Genomic DNA, 25240 nt, shown 5'->3' with positions numbered 1-25240 from the left:
ACATTGGCTGGGCCTCAGGCCGCTCTGTACAACTCATCCAGTGCTGAGCGGCTAACATTGATCAAGGCTCTCCTGCACAACAGCCCCGTCCTTCCCAAGTACGGAGAAATCACTATGACTTATTTAAGGAGGCCTGACCCAAAATAAGCATGCACACTCCAACTTTCCTGCAGTGTGAAACTGCAGCTGAAGACATGTTGATCCAAACAAGAAGCCATGACTCACTCACCCAGGGATAAAATGAATCAAATACCAAATGTGAAAATAGGACGCCTCATTTTAGTGCATATTGGGTCATGTACTATAGCTGTGCAACTTAAATTTTAGTCTTAACTGTGAGTATTGTCTGAATGTTAGGGGCTAACTACTGAAGATAGCACAGATACAAATGCACAAAACATCCACAGTGCCTCCCCCTTCCCCAAAAAGGTGCATGTCATTAAATGTAAAACTTGAAAATTAATAACATGAGCACATCAATAAGATCTTACAATTTGCTTTTTTTTTTTTTTTTAATCAGATAAACAGCTGTGTTGTGGGCACATGGATGTATGCTTAAACATTTATAGCTACTGTCATCAATACTTTTCCATGAAAACCTGAAAAAGTGTGACTAAGAACTCTTTCTTTTCCACCAGTCATCATTGCATCATTGCAGTCTCTGCTTTTGTCCATCATGCTGAAGCTTTTAAACCTAACAGTTCAGTGTCTGTCCATGGTGCTGAAATGCTGAACCTTCATGCTGAAACCAGACCCTCATTTGCTCTTCCCTACATATAGTGAATGAGACTTAATATACTTGCAGGTAGTAAGCCTTCGCGTTCTCTTTCTTCTTCACATGGCAGTTTTTTTCCAATCCCATCTTAAAATAAATATACAGCTTTTACAGTAATCGCTGTTGTTTATGTTTTATTTGACACATCCATATTTTAATTTTGAATAGGAAACCTAGTTTCCCAGAGTTAGTATTGCCTGTCAAACCATTCACTGCATACATGAATAGTTTTAAATAAAAGCCACCAATCACTGTCTAAGCAGATGTGGCAAAAGTAAACAATACAACAAGGACAGGACATCATGTTGTGATCATCATGCTATTAGAAAACTGTGCAATAAATAAAATAGTTATATTTTTGTAATTGCAAGCTTTAAACATCTACATTTATATATTTGCATACTCTATGTATGCTGTGTACTCATTAGCAAAACAGTTTTACAGTGCATATACTGATCCATACAAATGTCTGTAATAGTATTTGGGGTTTTTATTCCCTGGAGTATTAATACCTCAGTAAGGAGCATCAGAGCCAGTGAGAACGTTTACTGAGTGTAGATTTTCCAGGGGAAATCAGACTGCTTGTTAGAGCAGAAAGTGAAGGGAGAGGGAAGTGGAAGTGAAGCGAAGAGAGGAAGGAAAAGCATGCAGGGGAGTCAGGAGTACATAAAAAGTGTCAAAAGAAAATACAGCTTTCTTCCTCCCAGACCTATATATATATATTTTAATGTCTTCTGGAAAGTTTTTCTTTTTTTAACTTAGAGTTTTTTTCCCTAAGCATGTGAAATGCTAATGCCTTTTACTATCGAAGGACAGGATACAGTAAGAACATGCCAAGTTTTCCCTTATCATCAAGTGCTTCATTTTATCGTGTAGAAGTCAGCGTTGTAAGGCACAGACAGAGTAGCACTGCTCTGTACTCCCACCATGCATTTAGCTGCCATGTTGAGTGGCTTTGCTCTGGCTGCTTGTCAGTCTGTGGCTCTTAGTGCCAGAACTAAATATGTGATGAGAGAGTGAGATGGACAGTGAGTGACAGTGAAAGGGACAGAGAGAAAAATAGAAAGAATGAGAACTCTCTTTTGTTTAACCCGTCTCAGCTAATGCACCCCTTACTCCCACCCTCACTTGTAGTTTGTAAATCAGCTCTTTGATGCATCATGCATAGCCCATGACACCCCTATTGTCAGTCATAGCTGCTGTTAATGAGTGCCCTCTTTTCCCCCGTTTGATATTTAGATGTTTAAATGACTCAATCATACGTGGGTGGAAAACACATGGGCTAACAGAAAAGAAGACGGATCTTCTCTGGCTTTAAACCTTAGCTCTCCTGCACTTTGAACAAAAATTTGTATTCCTGTCATTGGTTTGGGTGGAAAGCAAGCCCTGCAATTTCTCATTGGACAGCTGTCAAACGCTACTGCTCCTCTATTAGTGGGTTGCAAGCTCCAGGATTTGTCACAGTCAGGATAAAGCATTCTTTAAGTTACAGGCAAACACTTTTAAAAAGCACTGTCTTCATTTATTAAAATGAATAGGCCATATATTCTTCTGATGTCCTCTTTTATAGCACATTCAGAGCTATTCAGTTGTGTCTCAAGAGAGAAATGCACACAATATTTTGTCATCAATCTTAGGATCAATTATTTGATATGGTGACATTAATTAAAAAATGGGATCACAAAACCTGTTTCTCAAGAATGGGGATGGTGAATAGACGCGGCAGATGGATGTAAACCCAACCAAAGTTCCAGATTAGAAAATGTGCTCTGACCCTTCAATTTTTTTTGTTCACTATTTGAAGTGTGTTATTTATGGTGAGAATGGATGCTGTCGAGTCAGATTTATATTGAATTCACTGAATAGTGCCTGTCGGTCTTAAAGTTCAAAGAGCTTTAGAAACAGCCAGCTCTGTTTTCCTTGTCTCTCTGTCAAGCTGTCTGACAGAGATGAGGTTTGAAAAGGACATGGTCAAGGACGACAGGGTAAGGGTGTATCTTAGCAAACACTTTTACTATGCATTGTGCGTGTCCTGGGCAGCGGCTTAGTCATAATCAGACATACTACCACTTTCTGGTGAAACTAACGCACCCATAGTCTCTGATTTATTTGTGTGTACCTGGGGATGCAGACCTTGTGGCTGAATTGAAGGCAAAGTTATGCAACAGATCTGCCGTATGACAAGCTTTCTTTCCTCCAACACCACAAACAATTATTAAATATGTCTGAAAAGATAAATCGGTGTCTTTTTCAGCATATTGAGAAAGGAGAAGGTTTCTTTGAGTACTTTGTTGTAGCATTGAGCATGATACTCCAGGGGTTGGAGTTCCTAGAGTTCCTCTTAGAGTTTTGACTATAGGCGTTCATTTTTTCATTTGGTTAAGTGAAATGGTACCCAGTTTAGCCTCATTTTTGCCCCAAAAGTCAAAATTTCTGTTTTAATATATATATCTATATATATCTATATCTATATCTATATCTATCTATATATATATATATATATATATATATATATATATATATATATATATATATATATATATATATATATAGATATATATATATAGATTTATATATTTGTCTCAGAAAGTACCATAGATAAATTGAAGGGCTGCATCAAGGCACAGCATAAGCTAAATAAGGAAATGTGAGTTAATGTACTGCTACTTTAGTAAAGTCTGAGATTAAAACATGGAGCTGGAAATGAGCATAGTAGATCACCTTTTCCTAGCACTTCTTCAATTATCTATAAAGCAGCAGGTTTTCTTTTATGGTACCTACAGTACTGTGCAAAGTCTTTGGCCACCCCTCATGTCTTTATATTTTGCTTCCAAGGAGCCAGACTTATAGTTTTTAAAGTTGTCTTAATCAACAGTTATGCAGACTTTCTGAAGGTCTTTCAATTTTTTTCTTTGGACATTGGCTGTACCTGACCATTTTCAGAGCAATGTTTATTCTTGTCTGTTAAACTACTTAACACTGGGCTATGACTTAATAAGCCTTAAAAAGGCACACAGCTCAAGCGATGAACTAGTGTTGGGTTTACACATTAGACAACTTACTAAGGAACCAAATTTAAATTGTATCTTTAGGAACTTTTTAAATAATGATGCAAAAATACATAATTTGTTCCCATTTCTTTAGTTTAATCTACATAAAAATGCCAACGGTTACACATTTTCACAGCCATGAAATAGTGTTTTCTGCACCAACAATGTAATTACTATATAGCTTTTAGCTGAAAACTTGGCATATTGCAGTATGGTGTTCAGTGTTTCCTTAAAAAATGGACAAGTGGAGGACAAAAGAAACATCTACAAGGCATCAACAGTATCTGAATATTTTGTCCTTTAGAAATAGGAAAAAAATCTGGATTTTTGCAATGTACTCTAAATGGTTGTGGTTATAGAATTTTTTAATGATTAGGAATTTAGCATCACAATAGGTTAGACCATCCAACTGCCAATACTCCTGTGCAGCCATTCTTATATAATGAAGAAGATCATAACCATGAAATAAAAACATTAAAAAAACAAATTAAATTTGAGCTTGCTCACCTGCCCAAGCTCAGATTGTGTGACAGCTTGTTGGGTTTAAATGTATGTAAACCTAAGCACAAATGCTGTGCATGCTCATGCTGTGCAGGCTGTCTATGTCTCAAAGGAGCCTATATTTAACAGGAGCTTGCAGATCTGGTGAGAGTTTGTGTTCCTGAGCTAAAACGTTTTTTTTCAGCCTGCGTGTTTCTGTCTGACTTGTTTTTATTTTTTGCTGATAGAAATGATACTACGAGTGTTAGTGTTCTTTTTTTGGATTTCTGCAATGTATACAATGTAACACTAATGTAACACTAATGTAACACTAATGTAACACTAATGTAACACTAATGTAACACTAATGTAACACTAATGTAACACATGCCGTTGTGTTTCTACAATGTCATACTCTTGGGAGTGGATAGAAAAGAAACAAATGAGCCCTAAAACCGTAGACCGTGTGTGCATGTGTCTTTTTTTTAAATGGTTTTGTGAAAAGTCCTGGATGACGGATTTTCTTTTTTTTAAAGTTGTGTCCATGTGTCAACCATTGTAAATATTCTCTTTGTCCCCGAAGAGGTCACCAAAACTGTCAGCTACTCATTTTCCTTAAGGCCACTAAGCACACGCCAGTCAATATATGTGAATGTCTGGGTGTCTTTGTGCGTGCATATATATGTGTGTGTCTTTATTGGTGTAGGGCAGCTCAGGGTGCATTTAGCACTAAGCAAATAGCAGTGGGAGCAGTTTGGTCAGTTGTGATTAGCCGTAGAGAAGCTGAAACATTGAAGGTGACTACAGTGGCACCACTAATGCCTGTGAATGTCACTGAAGCCAGGACACAAAGTTTTAGTCTAAATTTGTGTGCTTGCCTCTGGAAACTTAGTATTCAAAGACATTCCTAAGAGATCTTTTAAGGATTGTAATGTATTTTACAGATAACAGCCAGTTTCTCTCTCTCTCTCTCTCTTTTTCTGGCACTCTCGCTCTCTTTCTCTCACACACACACACACACATTCACACACACCCTTAATAGATAAGTATTCAAAGCCAGGTAAAAACTGCATTAATCTTTCTCTCTGCTTCAACAGGGGTGATTTACACTTCTGGTATCCTGGACTGTGAGACCAAAGACTCTTACTGGCTGACTGTCTGTGCCATGGACAGGGGGGTTCCACCTCTGTCAGCTTCTGTTGAAGTCTTCATCCAGGTATAGAATCCACTGCCTATTGAATCATTATGTTAAATACATTTACCCACAGACTTTTATAGCATTGAACATAACAAGCAGATAATTTTCCCTTGTAATTTTAAGCCTTAAATGGATGTCCCCAAAGTGCGCTATTACTAAATACACCTGGTACATGCTGCTGGTAGCAGTTTGGATGTCCTTTTGCCGTCAGAACTGCCTTATTTCTTGGAGACATAGAATCAACAATGCTCTATTGGACTGAGAGCTGGTGACTGTGCAGGGCATTTGAGTACAGTGAACTCATGTCATGTCCAAGAAACCAGTATGAGATGATTTGAGCTTTTTGACATGGCAGAAGATGTGATCACTGTGATCATAAAGGGATCATCATCAGTCATCATCAATACTCAGAAAGGCAGTGGTGGTTAAACTATGTGGTGATTAAACTATGCTCTGTTTGACTAAGTGGCCCAAGATATACAAAGCAGCTTAGACTGCTGACACCAGCAGTCTAAGCTGTTGATACAAAGCAGGGGCGTATGCTTTCATGTTTTTTAAGCCAAATTCTGACCCTGGTGAGGCCATATGGACTGTAGCCTCAGTTTCTGTTTCTTACATGGCTGGAAGAGCCCCAGTGTGGTCTTCTGCTGCAGATGACTGGTACAGCAGTCTTAGCCATCACTGAGCTTCTGTAGACAAGAAGTCTACAGGGTAAGATTGTTTTATATTCAAAATTTTTGCCAGTGTGTTAGTCCCTTAATTTCACTTCCAGCATATCCAATCGCATTTTGATTGAAAGTATACCAGTTTTAGGTCATTTCAAGTTTATCTGTGTATTTATTGTACATGGAAAAATCATATTTAGTTATACAGGGTACAGTTATGCACTTTTTATGCGTAACTTCTCGTTAACGACATTAAAATTATGTCAGGTTATAAACTTTTCAGCTTTTTTAACTGTAAAAGTAGCTTATTTTTCAATGGCAGTCATTAATAAAAGTTTACAGCCAGTCAACGTTACCCTCCAGGGTAATTTTGATGTTTATACTATAAAATTCTTGTAAAGCATTACATCCAAACAGTATGATGCCAAACGAGTGTTACTCTCTTGGTTTCTGTACTCAGCACTCAGTCTGTAAGCAAGAGATACACTGTACGGGAATTCTCTGCTTCAAGTTTTTTCTAATTTATTTGCCCTTAAGTTTTTCCACCGTCTAAACACTCAAATACACACATGTTTGCTACATCACTGCTCCCCCTTTGGGGAAGAGTTCAGCTGTGTATAAAAGGAAAAAAAAAAGACAAGCAGCCTTTTCTGGCTTCAGGATATCCACGTGTGGTCATGTGAGTGGGTGCTTTACTCCCGGCCTATTCATCACATGGAAAAATGGGGAGATTAATCAGGCACAGGTGCTTCTGTTCACCGGCTGAACTGTCTTGGCTCTCTGTGCCTTCCAGCAAATGCTCAATCAACCCACTGCTTGCCATAAATATTCTAGATCTATGCTGTTAGAAGGGAAATTAATTTGGAGTGTGACATCTTTGACATTTTCTGGCAAATATATTTCCATTTTGTGATTGATAACATATCAACCCAGACCCAGACTGATTAACAAAGATACTAAAATCACAACAAAGCAATATTACAGTGCGTGCAAATTCAGAGGGCTACTGTATTTGTTGCCATTCCCAGATCCAACTCAAATGATGAATATTTATTGCCTTTTTCTCCTCTTTTTCCTTTGTTGTTTCATGTCTTCTTTTCTTCTTTGTCTCTGCTCAGGTAGAAGATGTCAATGATAATGCTCCCCTCACCTCAGATCCTATCTACCACCCGACTATCATGGAAAACTCTCCAAAGGATGTGTCAGTCATTCATATTCAGGCGCAAGACCCCGATCTCACTGCTATACCCAGTCGTCTGAGTTATCGTATTACTGCCGGCAACCCGCAGAATTTCTTCTCTATTAATCCAAAAACAGGTGAGGTAGTGTGTGATGTGGTACTAGTGGAGTGGAAAGGAATGATGAAAGAAAGAAAGAACGGCCACTCATAAATGCGCTTCAGGCATTTCATTAACAAGCTGGGATTAAACAGAACAACAGATATTACACAGATATGAGCTGTATGACAGAGAACAAAGAAATGAACTGTATCTCGCGTAACAGCATGCAGCTTCTACCTGATATCCTCTGAGCTATTCACATGTTCTATTCACAGCAGTTATATTTGATTGCTTTTGATGATATGTATTTAAATGTTAAGCTGAAAAGGTGTAAAGTAAAAAAAAAATGATGCTGGCTAAATGTTTGAGGAGTATTACTTTCAATTCGGAAATAGGATTTATTGAGATAATACCAACCCTGACAGAGGTTCACCATAAGCTCTCTATTAGATATTGGATCAGTGGAGGGTTTTAAACATACTGGGCTTATGAAATCATGCCCAGATAGCCTGTAGTTGTTTATTAACTTTGCTTAGAAATGCACGAGAAATTAAAGTCAGTGAATGTGTATAAAATATTTTGTGAAAGCATATTGTCTGCGATTAATTGAATAATTTTACTCCTATGCCAATATACTGTTATATTATAATATAACTGTTTGTGTGCGGGGATAAATTCTAATTGCATGTTAAAACATGCTGATTTATGTATCAGTCAGTAGATATTTCATTTTTATGTAGTTTAATTGGATTGGGATGAGTGCATTTTTTAAGGTGCGCCACTAATTTTGCATTGAACTCTTATAAATAATGTCAGTTGTGATGGATGCTTTGAGAGAGAATCAAAATAGAAACAAGAAAAAAAAATCTTGTTTTGGTAATGGCGCGTCTATAGCCTTGAGTCATAGACTGTTTATAGAAGATAGACGTACCCCCACCATGCTGTCAAACATTAGATTGTTGGCTGCTGTCTTGGACCCAAGAATTATTGTGGCCGTTTTTTGGGTTGTTTTTTTTGTGAAGGAAAGGTTGAGAATCAGCTAATGATACCCATGAATAGCAAGCTTAGTTAGCAAGATTAATCTACAATTCTTTAAGATGTGAAATGGGTTATTAGTTTTGGCTAGCAGGAAAAATAAGCATAGAACAAAATATTTTGACTAAGGATGTGTGCAACTTGTTGACTCAAGGTTTAAATGTTGCTATCTTTGCCAGTCAGTGCCAGAAATACTAAATGGCCTGCATTTGTATAGCGCTTTTCTAGTCCATAGGACCCCAAAGCGCTTTACACTACATTCAGTCATTCACCCATTCACACACACATTCACACACTGGCGATAGCAAGCTACATTGTAGCCACAGCTGCCCTGGGGCGCACTGACAGAGGCGAGGCTGCCGGACACAGGCGCCACCAGGCCCTCTGACTACCACCAGTAGGCAAACATGGGGTTAGTATCTTGCCCAAGGATATTTGGCATGCAGCCAGGAGGCAGCCTGGGATCGAACCACCGACCTTCTGATTAGTGGCTGACCTGCTTAATTAAGTGTACAATTTTAATTCATTAGTCTACAATGGCAGTCAGCAGGGCTGATGGTTGAGCCTCCATCTCTCTAACTGACTTTGTGAAAGAAAGTTGTAAACAGATGACAGTTGTTGTAAATGTGCTGTTCTGCAATACTTTAATACAACAAGAAAAAAAAGTTGCCGTATGTTAGGCTTTGTCAGGATAAACTGGAGTATAATTACATTACAAAAGCTAGTTGTACCATATTCTGCGTCTGGATTTGGGTGCTAGCATTGAAAAAAAAAGCAAGGCTACTGCAGCTATCAATGCTATTAGCCAAACTCTATAAACTAATCTGACTTTGTGAGTGTGCACAATGGTATACACAATGCAAAGTTCATTCAATGCATGATTTGATCAACAAAGAATGTAATTAACATTTTCTTAAAGCTCCTAAAATGCACATGAAATATTTGTTAGGTCAATGTTTAATTTTGTCCTTTCAAAGAAAAGGACAAAATATTTTAGAGTTTAAACAAAACAGCGCTGCAGTTGTGACTAAAAGTGACCATTCCGGTGATTAAACATTCCGTTGTGCTTAAAGTAGTAATACGAATAAAGACAAAACCTGTTATTTGTAGCAAACCTTGACTTGAGGTTTTTATGAAAAATGGATGCATGACTTTTGGAACCAGCAACTGGCAAACAGCTTTTGGGATTTCTACATTTGACTTTCTTTTTCAACCCCTGGAGACTCAATAAAATGAGAAGTGGGCCACAATGGTCTAGTAATCAAAGATTTGGTCATTTTCAGGCTCAGTCTGGAGTCCCAACTGTCACTGCCTTAAATTTATCAGGCAATTTATCAAATTTATCACGGCTCCCCTGAGGCCACAGAAGGCTGTATATATTTCTTCACATATCTGATAGAAGATCTGTAAATAGACTAAGTTGCAACATGTGGGAACTTTAGTTTTCTGCATTTTTTCAGATTTGTATTACAACCTTTTAACTTTTTTGTGCACTTTTTTTTACACACATGTGTGTCTGTATATGCAAAAAATCTTATTTAAACATTTACACATTTGAATTTCATATGCATTTTTAAGAGTTTCATAAAAGAAGCCTGACAACTGAATATCAGCTCACAGATCCTTGTCAAGCTCTCCCTTTATTTTTCACAGACCTTCTGTATAAAAATGCTCTATAGTAAATATTCAGACAATCTATTTTTAAATGAATGATCAATTTATACTAATATAATGGACACATTTGAAAATTAGAAGAATCACTCAAATGTCTCTGAAGAATACAAATATAATCAAAGCAAAAATAAATACATAAATGGTAAGTTTGATGTATTTCAGTTTTGGCTGTCAAGTTTGAAGTGTAGCAATGTCCCCATGCATTGTCAGTACAAGCATTGATGAACGCTTATATTAAAGAATTATTGAAGAGGTAAAATGTTTTATTCAAATCTAGTAGGAAAAATGTGAAGTCTTTGCCATCTCTGCCCTAGATTAAGTAGTGAGTGTTCTAATAAACAACAAAAGGAAAATTTCAGCTGTTACAAGGACAACTTTTCAGATTCAAAGAAATGTCAGTAAAGTGTTCTAAAAGCAGGGGCCTATAGGTAATGCAGCAGGATCTCAGTGATCAAGATTATAATAGAAAGATTTCACTAATGATATGCTACTGCATGTTCACCTTGTTTGTAAATGTTAGGGGAATTTCCATGTGGCGTCCTCTAATCCTCTGAATATTCCTCTATGCATTATGGCTATAATATTGACATTATGTAGGGAAATGGAGAGGGCTGAAACAGGGTGAGGGGACTAATATTGATCCTATTAGCGAGACGCTGATCCTCAAAAACTCATTACTATGTAAACTGTATCCAACACAGGCATTCTCAAACATAGGTATGGTCGAATAGTCAAAAGAATTTCCCTCCTTTTCATAATCAATTTTCCTTTGATGTTGGTGGAAAATGTCGCGTACACTAGACACATAAGACATCTGCCATATTGAATACAATGTCCAGAAGATCGATTACAATATGCATCTTACTTAACCTCTTCGCTAACCTCATTTGCATACAAAAGAAAACAAGCAGTGCAATATTATATATATATATATATATATATATATATATATATATATAATTTTAGTTTTTTAATTGTGTGTGTGTGTAATTATGCATGACTCTCTGTTTAGGATTTTTATAACCAAAGTAGAATTCCATCATTTAGCTTAACCCCACCCCGAAACAACAGAAAACTTTAAACACACCTTGATCAATTATTATAGGTCATAAAAGCTCATAGAAATCTGTGTTTTTCATGCAAGAAGCATAAGAAGCAGTATTACATGCTACACACTATTGCAGCAGTGCAATGTTCATAGTTCAGCTGCTGATGAAAATTCAAAACAGTTAATGGAAATGGAAAATGCATCTATAAATAACATTTAAATGATCTGCATCACTTTGTCAGTTTCATTGATCATTTTCACGAACAGTCGGACGGGTATGTGATGTAATTATCTTCTTTCCTTTCATAAAGGATAGCCACGTGTATACTACACTGAAGGAGGTAATAAAGGAAGCACTGAGGCACCGTCCCTTAATATTTCAAGAATTCAACCGGTTCTTATTATGACTGCCACGCAGATACTTCTGAGTCAGTTCCCTCACTCAGGAAGCTTAACTGTTTGACTGCAAAATGTTGTGTACCTGTAACAGTGAGTCAGAGTGAGTCATTGTGAATGTTTTAAAGTACCACTGATGTTAATGCTGTCAGTGCAGATTCAAAATTATACTCAGTTAATTTACTTTTCAGCAGATTACAATACACATGCAAGAGCTGTATCTACAAATACTGTGTGTATGCGTTAGAGAGAAAAGAGACTCTGTGTGGTAATTTAATCAATGGATTAATTGGTTACAGCTTTGTTGGGTCTGTTGCAGTGAGTCAATAGAGATGACGCCACAACCGCAACATACAGCTGTATAAAAATAATTTGCCTTTGATTGTGCGTTTCTGTGTGTGTGTGTGTAAGCTGTATTTCTTTAGTGCCTGTGTGCATGTCACAGGGGAGAGTTTCTAGCCATCTGAGCCCAGTTTTCTGTCTCTGTCTAAAGACCCACAGTATTCTGTTATCTGTTACTCATTAATTTTATACATAGAAACTCATTGATGACAGTATTGTTTCCAGTGTGATAAATGAACTACAAAAGACACACTGGGTTCCACCAGCTTGCCAAAGCCCATTAAATAACACAAAAATTATGTTTTCTTTTGTCGATAAACTTGACTCTGCAGGAAAACAGTCACAAGGTTTGAATTTGAATGCATCATTACCATAATTTCTATTGTTTTGTGAGTAACAGTGCCACCGTGTTAGTTTGGTAATAAGACATGCATGAATGGGGAGATGCATTCACTTTAAATCAATCCTCACTGTTTGCACGGTCAGAAACTTTCCATGTACCAGAGTGATTTCATTGGATAAACAAAATCTAGCTGATTGATTTGCTTTCAGGGCGCAAGTGGCAGCAAAAACTATGAACCTGAACTGCTGAAAAACTTCTTGAAGTTTTAGATTGTTTTTCAAAACTAGGTTTGGGGTGCTTCAAAGTAATATATTTTTCAGGTTTACTCTGGAAGTGTCGTTTTGATGGGTTTGAGGTAGCACAACAATTCCCAAAATGTATTGAAGCCAAACTTTGAATGAGTGCAAAGTGTGTAAATGTGCTGTGACAGCTTACAGTGCTGTCAGTTTGTCTCTGGCTGAGTGAGTGAAGCCTACCTCCTTTGGGGAGGAAAACAGAATAGATAAGTGTTGACACAGGGTGTTAGATGGAGTGCTTCTTGTAAAAACACGCATGTTTGCAGAGTGCCATGGTGGCTGTGTGACCTTTTTTTTAAACAACCTTCTGTTTGATTGAATTGGTTTTGTTATGCCAGACACTTGGGTACACACACACACACACACACACACACACACACACACACACACACACACACACACACACACACACATATATATATATATATATATATATATATATATATATATATATATATATGGTCTCCTCACAACAATGGTAAGAAAAATAAACTCAGCCAATATGGCATTTTTGTTAATACAGGGATACACATGCTAATGTGATCTCTGGTCTCCCACTCATAGACACAGGTCTCCGAGTGTCCAGCGTTCAGACGGCTACCTGAGGACACTCATGTGAAATCTGCTCACACAGATATGTAGAGCCAAATACTGTCAATAAGGCCTCTGCAATGTTCTGAAGACAGTTACTGTCTTCAGACACTTGTCAGGTAGTGATGGCCCGGCCATTTATTTTTTAATGCACCTTCTCAGATTAATTCACTGCGTGTCGTGCCCAGGGCTGGACTGGGACAAAAAATCGGCCCGGGCATTTTGACTAGAGACCGACCCACCAGGTATTAAAGCCATAAAGCCTTTCAATGAAAGCAAATGCTGTGACAGTGATGTACACTGTCTTGTTGGTATATGTATGATTTCTATACATTTTACGTCAGATAAAAACTTTGGTTGTAAGATTCAGATAATTATTTAATAAAAGCGATACATTTTAAATGAGAATAAGAAAGAAAAGTATTTCTTTGTGCCTCCCTTTCAATGTTAATGCCCTACCTGGCCCCCTGGCAAAAACTTTGCTAGATCCACCCCTGCACAGTTACCAGCTGTCAGCTACATAGAAAAGGATCCTGGTGTTATTTGTCTCTCAGAAACAGTTCATAGCTTCCCTTCAACTCATTCATGTCACCTAAAGGGTAAACCTGTTTCTCCATCACCTGTTCAGCTCTGATGATTCAGTAAAGACATCTCCTGGTTTCATCTTCATGTTTCCCTCTCACCACATATCCAAACCGATATCATGACCAGCAGCTTTTACAGCTGTGGCTCCAGCAAACATCAGCTGATACTAGAAATTGATATCAAATAAATTCTAACAACAGCTGATCAAGCTTAAACGTGCTGCTGATGTTTAGCACGACATCCGCTGGTTCCCTCTTTCTGGCGCAAAGTGGGCGATAAACAAACAAGAGAGAAAAGCCGATCAGCTGATCATTGATCAGTTTCATGATTGAAGTAGCAACAGGAGAGGGAGGGGGAGAGAATGAGAGGAGAAGAGGCAGCTTCAGCGTAAGGACGCAGAATAAATCCAGCTTTGTGTCTTTTTCCATTCTAGCTGAAGTCCGGGACAAACTGTGTTCCTTTTCTCCTCAAATGAAACACGTAATATTTTCTCTGAATACGAGACGATTCTGTTTTTTACAGGACGGTTGGCAACTCTAATAATTAACCTTATGAATAAAATAAAGCTCACTATCAGTAACATCATAGCACCCACCCAGCTGTATAGAAACTCCGTCATGCTAGCTAGCACGCAGTACGAGTTATTGTAACTGACTGTAATTAGTCAGCACAACGAAAATAAACACCACCTAAACTTGGTTTATATCTGACCCAGATAGACTGCAGGTCATAACTTCTTACCTGAAGTTCAGTTCACCTGACACTCAGACCGGCGGCCGCCTCACACCTCTCCTCCTCCTGTATATCCTGAGTTATTTTCACACATCGACCAGCATCTGGCCAATCCACCACCTTTCATTGTTTATACCGTTACAAAAAAATAAATAAAAATCATCGGCCCATAAAAACGAAATATCACATGCCCGATGGCCAGTCCAGCTATGGTCGTGCCACCAGTTAACCCATCACGCGTGCCTAGGGCAAGACATTTCAGACTACATATGCTCATTTTCAGGCTATGTATATATATATATATATATATATACATAGCATTTTCAGGCTATGTATATATATATATATATATATACATAGCATTTTCAGGCTATGTATATATATATATATATATATATATATATATATATATATATATATATATATATATATATATATATATATATAGCCTGAAAATGAGCATATGTAGTCTGAAATGTCTTGCCCTATGGTGTGAGGACGATCATGAGGAAGTTTGTGGATCAGCCTAAAACTAGCCTAAATCTTATTAATGTTCTTTAAGTGGGAAATCATACCCTCATAACACAGTATGTAATTTTGGATTGCCCACAAGGTTCCACTGCATTTAAATGTCCACTGACACTCAGTTTGTCAGTGGACATTTAAATGATTCAGAGAAGGCTTGGTAGAAAGTGCTGTGGTCAGAAGAAACCAGAATCAACCTTTTTGACATCATGTGAAATGCTGAGTCTGACCCAAAAAAACACAGACCCCCTCAGTCATTTATGGAGGTGGAGACATTATGCATTGGGACTGCTTTTCTGCTAATGGTATGGAACAACTTCTCTGCATTGAGGGGCCAATTGACAGGGCCACGTAGCATGAAATCACGGATGAGAACCGTCCCTCAGCCAGAACACTGATGAACATGGGTAGTGGATGGGTCTTCCAACATGACACTGACTCAAAACAGGCCACCAAAGTAACAAAGAAGTAGCTAAAGGGGAAGTACATTAAGGTCTCGCCTAGCAACTCTCCAGACCTCAATTCTATAGAAAATCTGTGGAGGGAACTGAAAGCATGGAGTTGCCAAGTGTCAGCTATAGGATTGTCTGTAGAAAGTGTCTGTAAAGACGAATGAGCCAAAATTCCTCTTGAGCAACACAGTATCACGGACAAACATGTAATAGACATGCCGGTCCACCGTGTCCAGTTCACAAATACATATTTCACTTAATGACATTCAAATCACTTTAGAATTTGAACGTTTTTCTTCAGTATTTTTAGTTTTTTGTCTTTCTCTATCAAAATGAAACGAACCATAAAAGTTGTTCATTTCTTTGTGAGTGAACCAACTTAAAAATTTATCAGAGGACCAAATAATTATTTCCCCCACTGTAAATATGCTACTTATGAATTCTCCCCATTGAATTCTTCCTGATTAGCAGACACGTGACAAGAACGTTGGTAACAAAATGTAAACACATGATAGAAAATTTTAAATAAAAAGGGACGTGTAAAAAGCACGTTTTCCACATTATGTTCCAATATCAAACAATAGAGGGAACCAATGCCACTTAAATAATGTATTGTTGATTTTTATTTTATAACATAAAGCAAAACTTGTCACTTTTGTGTAATATGTAAAAACAAAAAGTCATAATTTGTCATTGGATCAAACTGTCTTTGGGAAAATTACAATCTTTCTAATTAATTGTTTGATTTTGATTTCTACGTCTTAAAGGGATTTAAAAAAAGGAAGATGTTCCAGTATGAATACTTCAAACTTGAAATTAAAAATTAGTTTTTTTAGTGTAGCTCGAATTAGAAAATAAATGAGGTGTTATGCGGCTAAGAAGAAAGCGGTGAACTGAAGTTTGTATAATGATTTAAGACAGACCACTGGACCATCACTTTTTGTGTGTGCATGTGAAAGTATGGGTGGGGAATTTTCAAATTATTGCTTCTTTGTCCAATTAAAACTGAGTGTAGTATGACTGCAGATGTGCTGCAAGCTGTAGATCATTGATTTTTATCAGAGTTGTTATTCGCGCCGTGTTCTGCTGAACAAGCCCCTCCTCCTCCTTCCAGTCTGTCTCCCAGAGCTCATGACCGCTGCTCTAGATTTACTCCTAATTTGCTTAATTGAAGTTAGCCTGCATAACAAGCTCAAGGTGACACTGTGATATGTGCAAGCTTGGGAATGTGTGAATGTGTGTGTGTGAGAGTGTGTGGTGTGTATGTGTGCGCACACCAGGATTTTAGTCTACCCATTGAGCGTTTACTGCACAGCATTTTAGGCACCCAGACTAATCCTACCCCTCTGCAACGCTTCATTACACCGAAACAAAAACACTCAAGCACCACCAGTCACCAGTCAAGCACACTTGCTCTAATAACTTCACATAAAAGTGCACGCAGAGGGATTTCTGTAATATATACTTTTTAGTTATTGTGTGTGTGCGCTGTGTGTATATGGATGTCATTAGTTGCACAGACATGCTGTTACTCTTTAATTATAAGCACCTGCTGTGAGTGAAAAAAAGGATACTGCAGTACAACGAAGAGAAATATTTTTTTTTACTGAAACAAGAATCATCAGTGACTTTTTCCCTTTTGCATTTGTTTGTGCATCTTGGGGTAAAATAGCTCCAGGCTAAGACAAATGTTGACTTACGGTATCTTAATGTCCCGAATCTGCTTATAGATCAGTGCTTATGTTTCTTCCTTAGTTTCCTTGTTTGTACGAGTAATGTCTGAGGCGCTTTTTGTTTTATTTCCAAAGTTTTTACTGACTGAATCTGGCAGTTATTAAGCAAATTCAGTTACTTTGCTGGGGCTTACCTTCCCATTAGGGACAAAAAGCATGTGGCCTCATTGTAAATCATTTAGGCAGGCAGCGTTTTGGATTAGCAGTGGGAAAGGTTTCCAGGAATTGAAAGTTAATCAATATAGCATACTATGAAAAATCCTCAGCCACTATGAACTAAGTGAAAACATGGCTGTATGTGCATATATGTGTGTGTGGAGGGGCTTTTTAGTTGTATAATGAAAGAACGTTAATAGTTAAATCAAATGATAGGAAAAAAAATAGCATCAAGAGAATATGAAGTTGTCATTGTGTCTGATTTCCAGTGAAGCCTGATACAGTTTGTCACACCATCCAACCATCATCTGAATGAAGCTGATCGATCAAAGCTATTATGTCCTGGTGGCTTGAAAGCCAACTAAATGACCCTCAGTTATCCAGTACCGTTTGTGTTGAATGTGAATGGCTCAGTTGGGGTTGTAGTATGTAGTTTTTTTTGGTGATGCTTACATGCATGCAGGCTTACGCATGCATAAATAAAGTGACTCTAATGACAGATATATTTTTTTCTATAAAGCCAGTGCATATTGTCACGTAAAGTAAATGTATAGTGCAAGCAATAAAAACAGTTTTTTTTGTTATATACAACTTTGCTTTTCTTTTTTTTAAATGATTTTTAGGTCTGATCACAACAACAGCGAGGAAACTGGACAGAGAACAACAAGCTGAACACTTTTTAGAGGTACAGTAAAACCTGAACCGTATTCATAGGTTCATATTGATATTATTCATCCAGGTCTGCCACTTGCCATAACCTACTATTAACAAAGACAGGGTGGAGGACAACCCTGGCAGACCCTCAAGGCTCCATAAACTGTGATGAATGACTGTAGTTTTGGGCCCCAGGTTTGGGATTTTCTAAATGTAATCATTCATCATTGGTTATCTTCTCCACTCAGGACGGGAACAGGGAGGAGAGGAGTTGGTCTGCCCAGCATTTGATAAGTGCAGACACTAGGCATACAGATAGCTGGGTGATTACCATTTCTGTTGCTCCTGCAGCTCTGCATACAGATGAACCTGATAATCACAGATTCTTGACTTTGTGGGCATGAACAAACTTCCATTCCCCCACACTTCACTTACAACTTATTAAATGCCATTGAATTTACGAGCACTTTGCCTTTCTACAAAATGGAATGAAATAACCTGCAGTTGACCCACACAATTGCACCTGTGCGCTTTTGTTATGTGTTGTATTGTATGCCCGAATTGCCAATTGAGTTGTCCAGACTCATGCTGCCTTGTTTAGCTCCCATACTTAATAAATGTATGGCAGCACACTACAAAGTGAAAGAAACAGTAGAGAGAAAACTGCCATCAACAGAAAGAAAATATATTATTGTGGCCAACTTGGAAAGAAACAAGTAAAGAAGTCTTTGTTAAAACATTGTTCTGAATACCACCCATGCATGCCACCCACTGCTCAGCCTGACTGCTTATGCTGTCTGTAATTAATAGCCTAGTGAAGAGTCAGGCTGGCAGCAATGGTGTTCACCCCTATCTGATCCAATTGATCCGTGATCAGCCCTCTGCCACCGCCTCCAGGGGATCAATAATACAAAGAGATTTCCCGTGAGCTCAGCTCCACGTGGCCCTGCCCTCACACAGCATGAGCAAGATTTACGATATCAATAAAATGTATGTGCTCCCTAGTAAAATCCCATGCATTTGTGTGCTTGTGCTCACGTTTTTCCCAGATTACAGTAATAGATGGCCCGGTGACCACCCGCCAATCTACTGTGTGGGTCATAGTTCACGTCCAGGATGAGAACGACAACCCGCCCACCTTCCCAGAGGTCACCTACCGCATCAGCTTGCCCGAGCGAGACAGGAACAAACGCGGGGAACCAGTGTACCGTGTCTTCGCTTATGACCGTGATTATGGCGCCAATAGCAACATCACCTACAGCATCATTAGCGGTAATGAGGACGAAAAGTTCAGTATCGACCCCAGGACTGCTATGGTGTCATCAAAGAAGATGGTGACAGCAGGCAGCTATGACATCCTCACTGTGAGTCTCTCATATCAAATATAAAAGCTATCCTCGGAAAGTCTGTATTTTAAATCTGTGGGGAGATATGGCAGACAAAAGCCAGCACTCAGTAACAACAGTCTAAATTGCTGAAACGGCCTTCCTTGAGATAAGACTTTAAGGCACAGCGCTGCTTTTTTTCCATGTCTTGAGTGCTGCGTTTTCAATTCCATTTCTTACAAACTAATCACAGCCAGTGTGCGCTTGTTAGATCCTAAGGCTCTGCTTTCAGGGAAAGTTGGCAGAAGCAAACGCAGTAACTTTGCCATGTTTCATCAGGCAAAAGCCCAGGTACTGGAGCACACACATTATTCTATTGCCAATAAATTCAGCAGCAGAGTGGAGGGGTTGTGGGGTGGAGTGGTGTCGATGGATACTTGGTGGCATGATAGATCTTAGTTGATCTAGCATGAAAGGGTACTTGTGGTCAGACTAATATTACAAACAAACACAAATTGCATTTTTTGCATCCATATTTATGCACTGGCCAAACTAGTATTGTATTTGTGTTGGGTGTGAAAGAGGCAGACCAAGCTATTGAAAGCCAGGTAGTGAGGCTCATCTCATTAATCTGCATTTGTTGGGATCAAAGTTTTTGTATGGATGGGATGTTATTGCTAGGCTATAGATGTAGTTAATCCACTCTAGGGGCAGTCAGTCAGTGCAGTGGTGATCAGTATTGATTATGATTGTAGGTTTCGCGGTCTATGAAGTGGAGAGGAAAGAATTCTAATGTACTCAAAGTTTTTGGTTGGCCTGAATACATGCATACTAATACCTTAGCAAGTAGTGGTAAGTCCTCCATTTGCTTGTGTTGTTATGGTGGCCCTGAAAGGTCAAATGCATTGCAACTCAAAAAACAGAAAATAGAAAAACACTGTAAAAGCAGACAAAACACAACAGAAATGGAAAGAAAACTAAGCAAAAATCATGAAACAAAATATAAGTGTTTCTAGAGGGACACAATAATGTGACCGAACTACTGCAAAGAGTAAACAGCTAATACCAAACGTGTATCTACAATATTATATGAATCATGTGATTTTAATGCACATATTGATATGCAGCTTTTTCTTCTTTACATTACCGATGAACCCTCTGCTTCGTTTGAGTGTGTCTCAGTGCAGTCCTTCGCATGTTTTGGTTTCTGTCACTCTCACAGCTTGTTTTGTTTCATGATTTGTTTTTTGTTTGTTTGTTTGTTTGTTTTTTATATTTCTGTTGTTTTTCATTCAGCACCCTGAGGCAACTGAAATGGTCATTTTTCTATTTGCTGGTGGTTTCATAAGTTGCAGTCCATTTGATCTCTCAGGGTTACCGTACTAATTTATCTATATTGTTCCTTCTCTTAGATAAAAGCGGAGGACGGTGGCGATCCGCCATTATGGTCTACTGTTAAACTTCATGTAGAGTGGATTCGTAAACCTGCCCCCTCACCAGTGCCCCTACTGTTCACCCAGCGGTACTACAATTTCTCAATTTCGGAGACAGCTACTGTTGCCCAGCCAGTGGGAGTCGTGGCTATCAGCCAGTCCAGCACACCTGTCTGGTTCACTATTATTGGTAAGAAAATTAATATAAGATACTGAACTAACAGAGAGCCAAAGGACAGTACATACTCTGAATTTTCTCATGAAGTTAGCCACAATAAAAGTGTCCTGGTTACACTAATGAAAAGTTACAAAGTGTTTCTTGATAGTGAGTTAGTAATAAATTGTTCTAGTTTTCATCATTATTGTCTTGACTCTGGTAAAACAAAAAACAGATCTCCTCCCTGGTTTTTAATAGAACAACTAAGGAATATTAATTTTTATTTGATAGTTAACATTAAATAAAAATATAGAGCTGTTAAAACAGGAAAATATGTTTAATATTTAATTGTTCTTTTTTTAATAGACAGAGAAAATGCAATGTGCAAATGTTTTTCCCAGTTCATTCTTAGTGTTAATGTTAGATGAGTAATCGTACAGAAAAGGTTATTCATATTTCAGATAGTTTTAAAAAATAAAAGCATTGGGGATATTTTATTTCAAACTTCCAGAAGTAGGCTCTTATCACCCACCCTTAGCTTAAGTATTCTAATGAAAAGTCAATTTGTATCACTTAGTGACACATATAAATGTAAAAACGTCAAGAGGTCAACTTTGCAGTGCTGTATATAAATCATCCACCCTTTGATCACAGGGATATCCAGACTTCATGAATATTTATATTCTCTTTTTTCTTTCCTCTCTCTCACCTTTAAGGCGGGCGCCCTGCCAGAGAAATGTTCTACATTCCTCAGAATGCATGTGGAAGAAACTGCTCGCTTGACACAGGTCGGGTCAAAGCTAATTTTGCCACACCTTTTCCCCCAAATGCTGCAGGTTTGAAGAAATTAAGGAAATCCAGGAAATGTAGCACGCAGTTCCATGACCTTGTTTAGCCAAAGGCAGAAGTGATTGATCTGAGTTTGGAATAGTAATCTCACACAGCTCCACTAATACTATGCGGTATCATTATCTCTGCCCACACAAGACAGGTTTGTGCTATTAGTTCAGCTACATTGTAGCTACTTTGGAAAGTTACTGCATTTCTGATAGAAGCAGCCTGTAATGATACTGCTCCCCTTCCATAAGGCCTCCATGCAGTATTTTTATAAAACAACAGGCTATTTTAATGTTTCCACTTAAGGCTGAATTCAAATGCACCTCACTGTTTTTTAGCAGTTATGGATAAACCTTACAGTGACTAAAACAAGTACTAAGAAATGTGAGAGGAATTGCTCTTACAGTATAAATGACCCTTCAGAGATTTACCACCCACATTTTCAGATGCTCCTTAGATTTACAAAACTTCACAGAGCTCTAGCCCAGTGCTTTACTGTCAAGCCAGGCAGCATTAGTATTTCGGATCACTCTCGCTGCTTTGTGCATCACTGGTCAGCCACTGCAAACAACTGTGGAGCTGAAGCTGCACTGGAGCGTTTAGCAACTAAAGAGGCAGATTGTATTCCTCTGGTGGAGACCAAAGCCAGATCTGAAAATATGGGATACTTTGCTTACATTTGTTAGAGGCCATGTACAGTTTGAGAGTTTTGCATATAATTGCTTTTTTGTACTGCATTTCTTTTTAATCACACTAGAGAAATATTTGTGTTCTTAATCATTTTTATGGCGCTGAATGTGATTTTGTGATATAGATAGACAGAAGAGTTTGATTCTTATACGGCTTTCTTATCGGGCGTGCTCTTCCTGGATTAATAACAGAACTCTGAGGCATCATTCCACCCTGACAGGAAAAGAAACTAGTGATTACATACTGTAATTTTCTTTTTTCTCAATGCTGTGAGATTGATCCCTCGTAGTGTTGAATTAACCCACTGCTCTGCCATGAAAAGTAGAACAAAAAATAAATAAACAATGTGAGATCCTGTATTTTGCTCCCACTCAACACGCATCAGTGGTTGTGTGAAAAATGCCCAATCAGTATTCATATGCTGAGGGGTGCTCAGGCTCCCAGATATCTCGGGAGAGAAGCTGGAATGAGAGGAAGGATGGTACCGAATACCTAACACATATCAATCCCCTCCCTCACTTTAATCAAACATTAAGCCTTTAAACTGTACACTCGCCGCCCGTGGAAAAGACCCTGCTGCGGGTTTTTGATCTCTGAGATGGGTTGTGTTTTGGAGTGATAAGACAGATGTTTGCGTGGCTGTTAACAGCTCTCAGGCTGCCAAGTGGGTTTGGTGCTACATCACATTGCATTTCAGTTCATTTTATTTCACAGTCCCTCCAGCTCCAGACGAAGGCACCTGGCCAAAACAATTACACAGTAATAACTTAGAGCACCTGAGTCTTATATGCAGTGCGAATACTAAAAGGCTGACACTAAGTGTGTGTACGGGGGATGGGTGTGTGTGTGTTCATTTATTCCAGGGAGCTTTGACATGCAGTTTGACCTCCAACTGGGGGTGGGGACTCTAGTCGTGGCCAAGCCCCTTGATGCGGAGGTGCAGTCTGTGTACAACATGACGGTACAGGTGACAGATGGGACCAACTTTGCCACAGCACAGGTACACAGAGTTTTGATTTGTTATGCACTGGCGCTGCCTCTCATACGCCCCAGACCCACATCAAATTCAATTATTGTTCCCTCTTTTCACGGGGAACTGTTTACGCTCAGCTTCGCTTCCTCCGCTTGCGCTCGGTTTTTCTGAAATTATCTCATACTGACTATGAAATGTGCTTTTGTTGCCCTGCTTTGACATTCCCTGTGCTCCTGCTGTCGGGGCTCCCCTACTGGGTATATCTTGTAAGGGAAATCCTTGATATCAGAGAATTAATGGGATTACTCTGGACAAATAAAGGTCAAGATACAAAAAGAACCTCATGCCTCTTGGAGAACGCTCGCTCTGGCTTACAAGTCTGCCATTAATAGGGCCTTGTCTTAATGCAAATAGTGTTCAGTTGTGTCTGAGCCTTGCATTTACTCTACAATTGGATTGAGGATTGTCAGTTACCGAAGCTAATTCGACTCCAAGTCTCCTATCGCTGTTTGCCACTACGCTGACTATGCAGATTTCCCCTTTCCTATCTCTTCATCATTCAGGTGTTCATTCGAATACAGGACAGCAACGACAACCCTCCAGTTTTTTCTCTACCAGCTTATGATGTCAGCATATCTGAGGACATACCAGTTGACATGGAGCTGTTGCGGGTCAGAGCATCAGATATTGATGAGCGTGCCCGTTTGAGCTTCTCCATCTATGGCAGCGTAGACCCGGCCAGTATGAGGCTGTTTAGGGTCAATCCTGGCACAGGAGTCGTCTACACCGCAGACAGGCTCAACTATGAAGCCCGGACACAGCACATCCTCACTATTATGGTGGGAAAGGAAACATGGATGACAATCTGTTCGTGTGTGTGTGTGCGTGTGTGTGTGTGTGTGTGTGTGTGTGTGTGTGAGCTTGGATGTTACTGTGAGTCTCTATGCGCCACTGTGCTATCCAATAAATTATGTCCGTTTTGGCAACTGTGTCTGCCTCACTTAATTTTTGCTGATTTTGTTCTTTTATCACCTCGTACAGCTCTATCCATATTCATCTCTCGTTTGCTGCTGTAGGTCAAGGATCAGGAGTTTCCATTTAACCGTGACCTGGCTCGTATCCTGGTGGCAGTGGAAGATTCCAATGATAACATTCCCTACTTCACCAGCACCGTATACGATGCTACGGCTTACGAGACTTTTTCTGTAGGCACGTCTGTAGTGCAAGTGACGGCCCTAGACAAAGACAATGGGATTAATGGGCAGCTCACCTATACTATAGAAGCAGGTACGGTCCAATGTGCAAGAAAATTATTCTCATTTTGATTTGTATCTGTGCTTGTGTTTTAAACAGTGTAGTGACCTGTGATTTCTTTTTGTATCCTCCTTTAATAGTGTCTGTAACCTTTCTGCTACTTTCAGGTAACACCGGTGGTGTGTTTGGCATTGATAATACCACAGGCCTTATCTTCATTGCCAAGGAACTGGACCTCACTTCTTTAGGCTTTTACACCCTCAGTGTGCGCGTCACAGACAGTGGATTTCCCCCATTAATGGCCACCGCTTCAGTTCGCATTTCCTTGATCCTCTCAGACTTCTCCAAACCGAAATTCTCTCAGAAGGAGTATCAGGCTGAGGTAAAAAAATAAATAAATAAAAAATAAAGTTAGAGATAAATTACTGTCTGAAGGGAGAAGGCTGGAGAGGGTGGGAGAGATAGGAGGAATAAAGACAGCTTGGAGACGGTATGTGTGTATAGAGGTTAAATGTCTAGACAGATATACAGGAGGTAAGAACGGTATTTTTCAGGAAATGG

At 38.9% G+C, this 25240-nt stretch overlaps 1 protein-coding gene across 2 annotated transcripts in view; it reads left to right on the top strand.

Annotated features, from left to right (window-relative positions):
- Positions 1-25240, top strand: part of fat3b (FAT atypical cadherin 3b) — a 69339-nt gene that overhangs the window by 6030 nt on the left and 38069 nt on the right. For both annotated transcript variants that reach the window (XM_084942449.1, XM_084942450.1), the window contains 10 exons: positions 5403-5521; positions 7287-7485; positions 17980-18041; positions 19060-19374; positions 20748-20958; positions 21642-21713; positions 23316-23452; positions 23989-24264; positions 24502-24712; positions 24847-25061. In XM_084942449.1, coding sequence (XP_084798575.1) covers positions 5403-5521; positions 7287-7485; positions 17980-18041; positions 19060-19374; positions 20748-20958; positions 21642-21713; positions 23316-23452; positions 23989-24264; positions 24502-24712; positions 24847-25061 — 1817 coding nt within the window. The remainder of the gene's footprint in view (positions 1-5402; positions 5522-7286; positions 7486-17979; positions 18042-19059; positions 19375-20747; positions 20959-21641; positions 21714-23315; positions 23453-23988; positions 24265-24501; positions 24713-24846; positions 25062-25240) is intronic.

The sequence above is a fragment of the Perissodus microlepis genome, chromosome 10, assembly GCF_051167445.1.
Source record: "Perissodus microlepis isolate ML-2025 ecotype Zambia chromosome 10, ASM5116744v1, whole genome shotgun sequence".
Classification (NCBI taxonomy): Eukaryota; Metazoa; Chordata; class Actinopteri; order Cichliformes; family Cichlidae; genus Perissodus; species Perissodus microlepis.
This window is presented reverse-complemented; position numbering and strand designations above follow the sequence as displayed.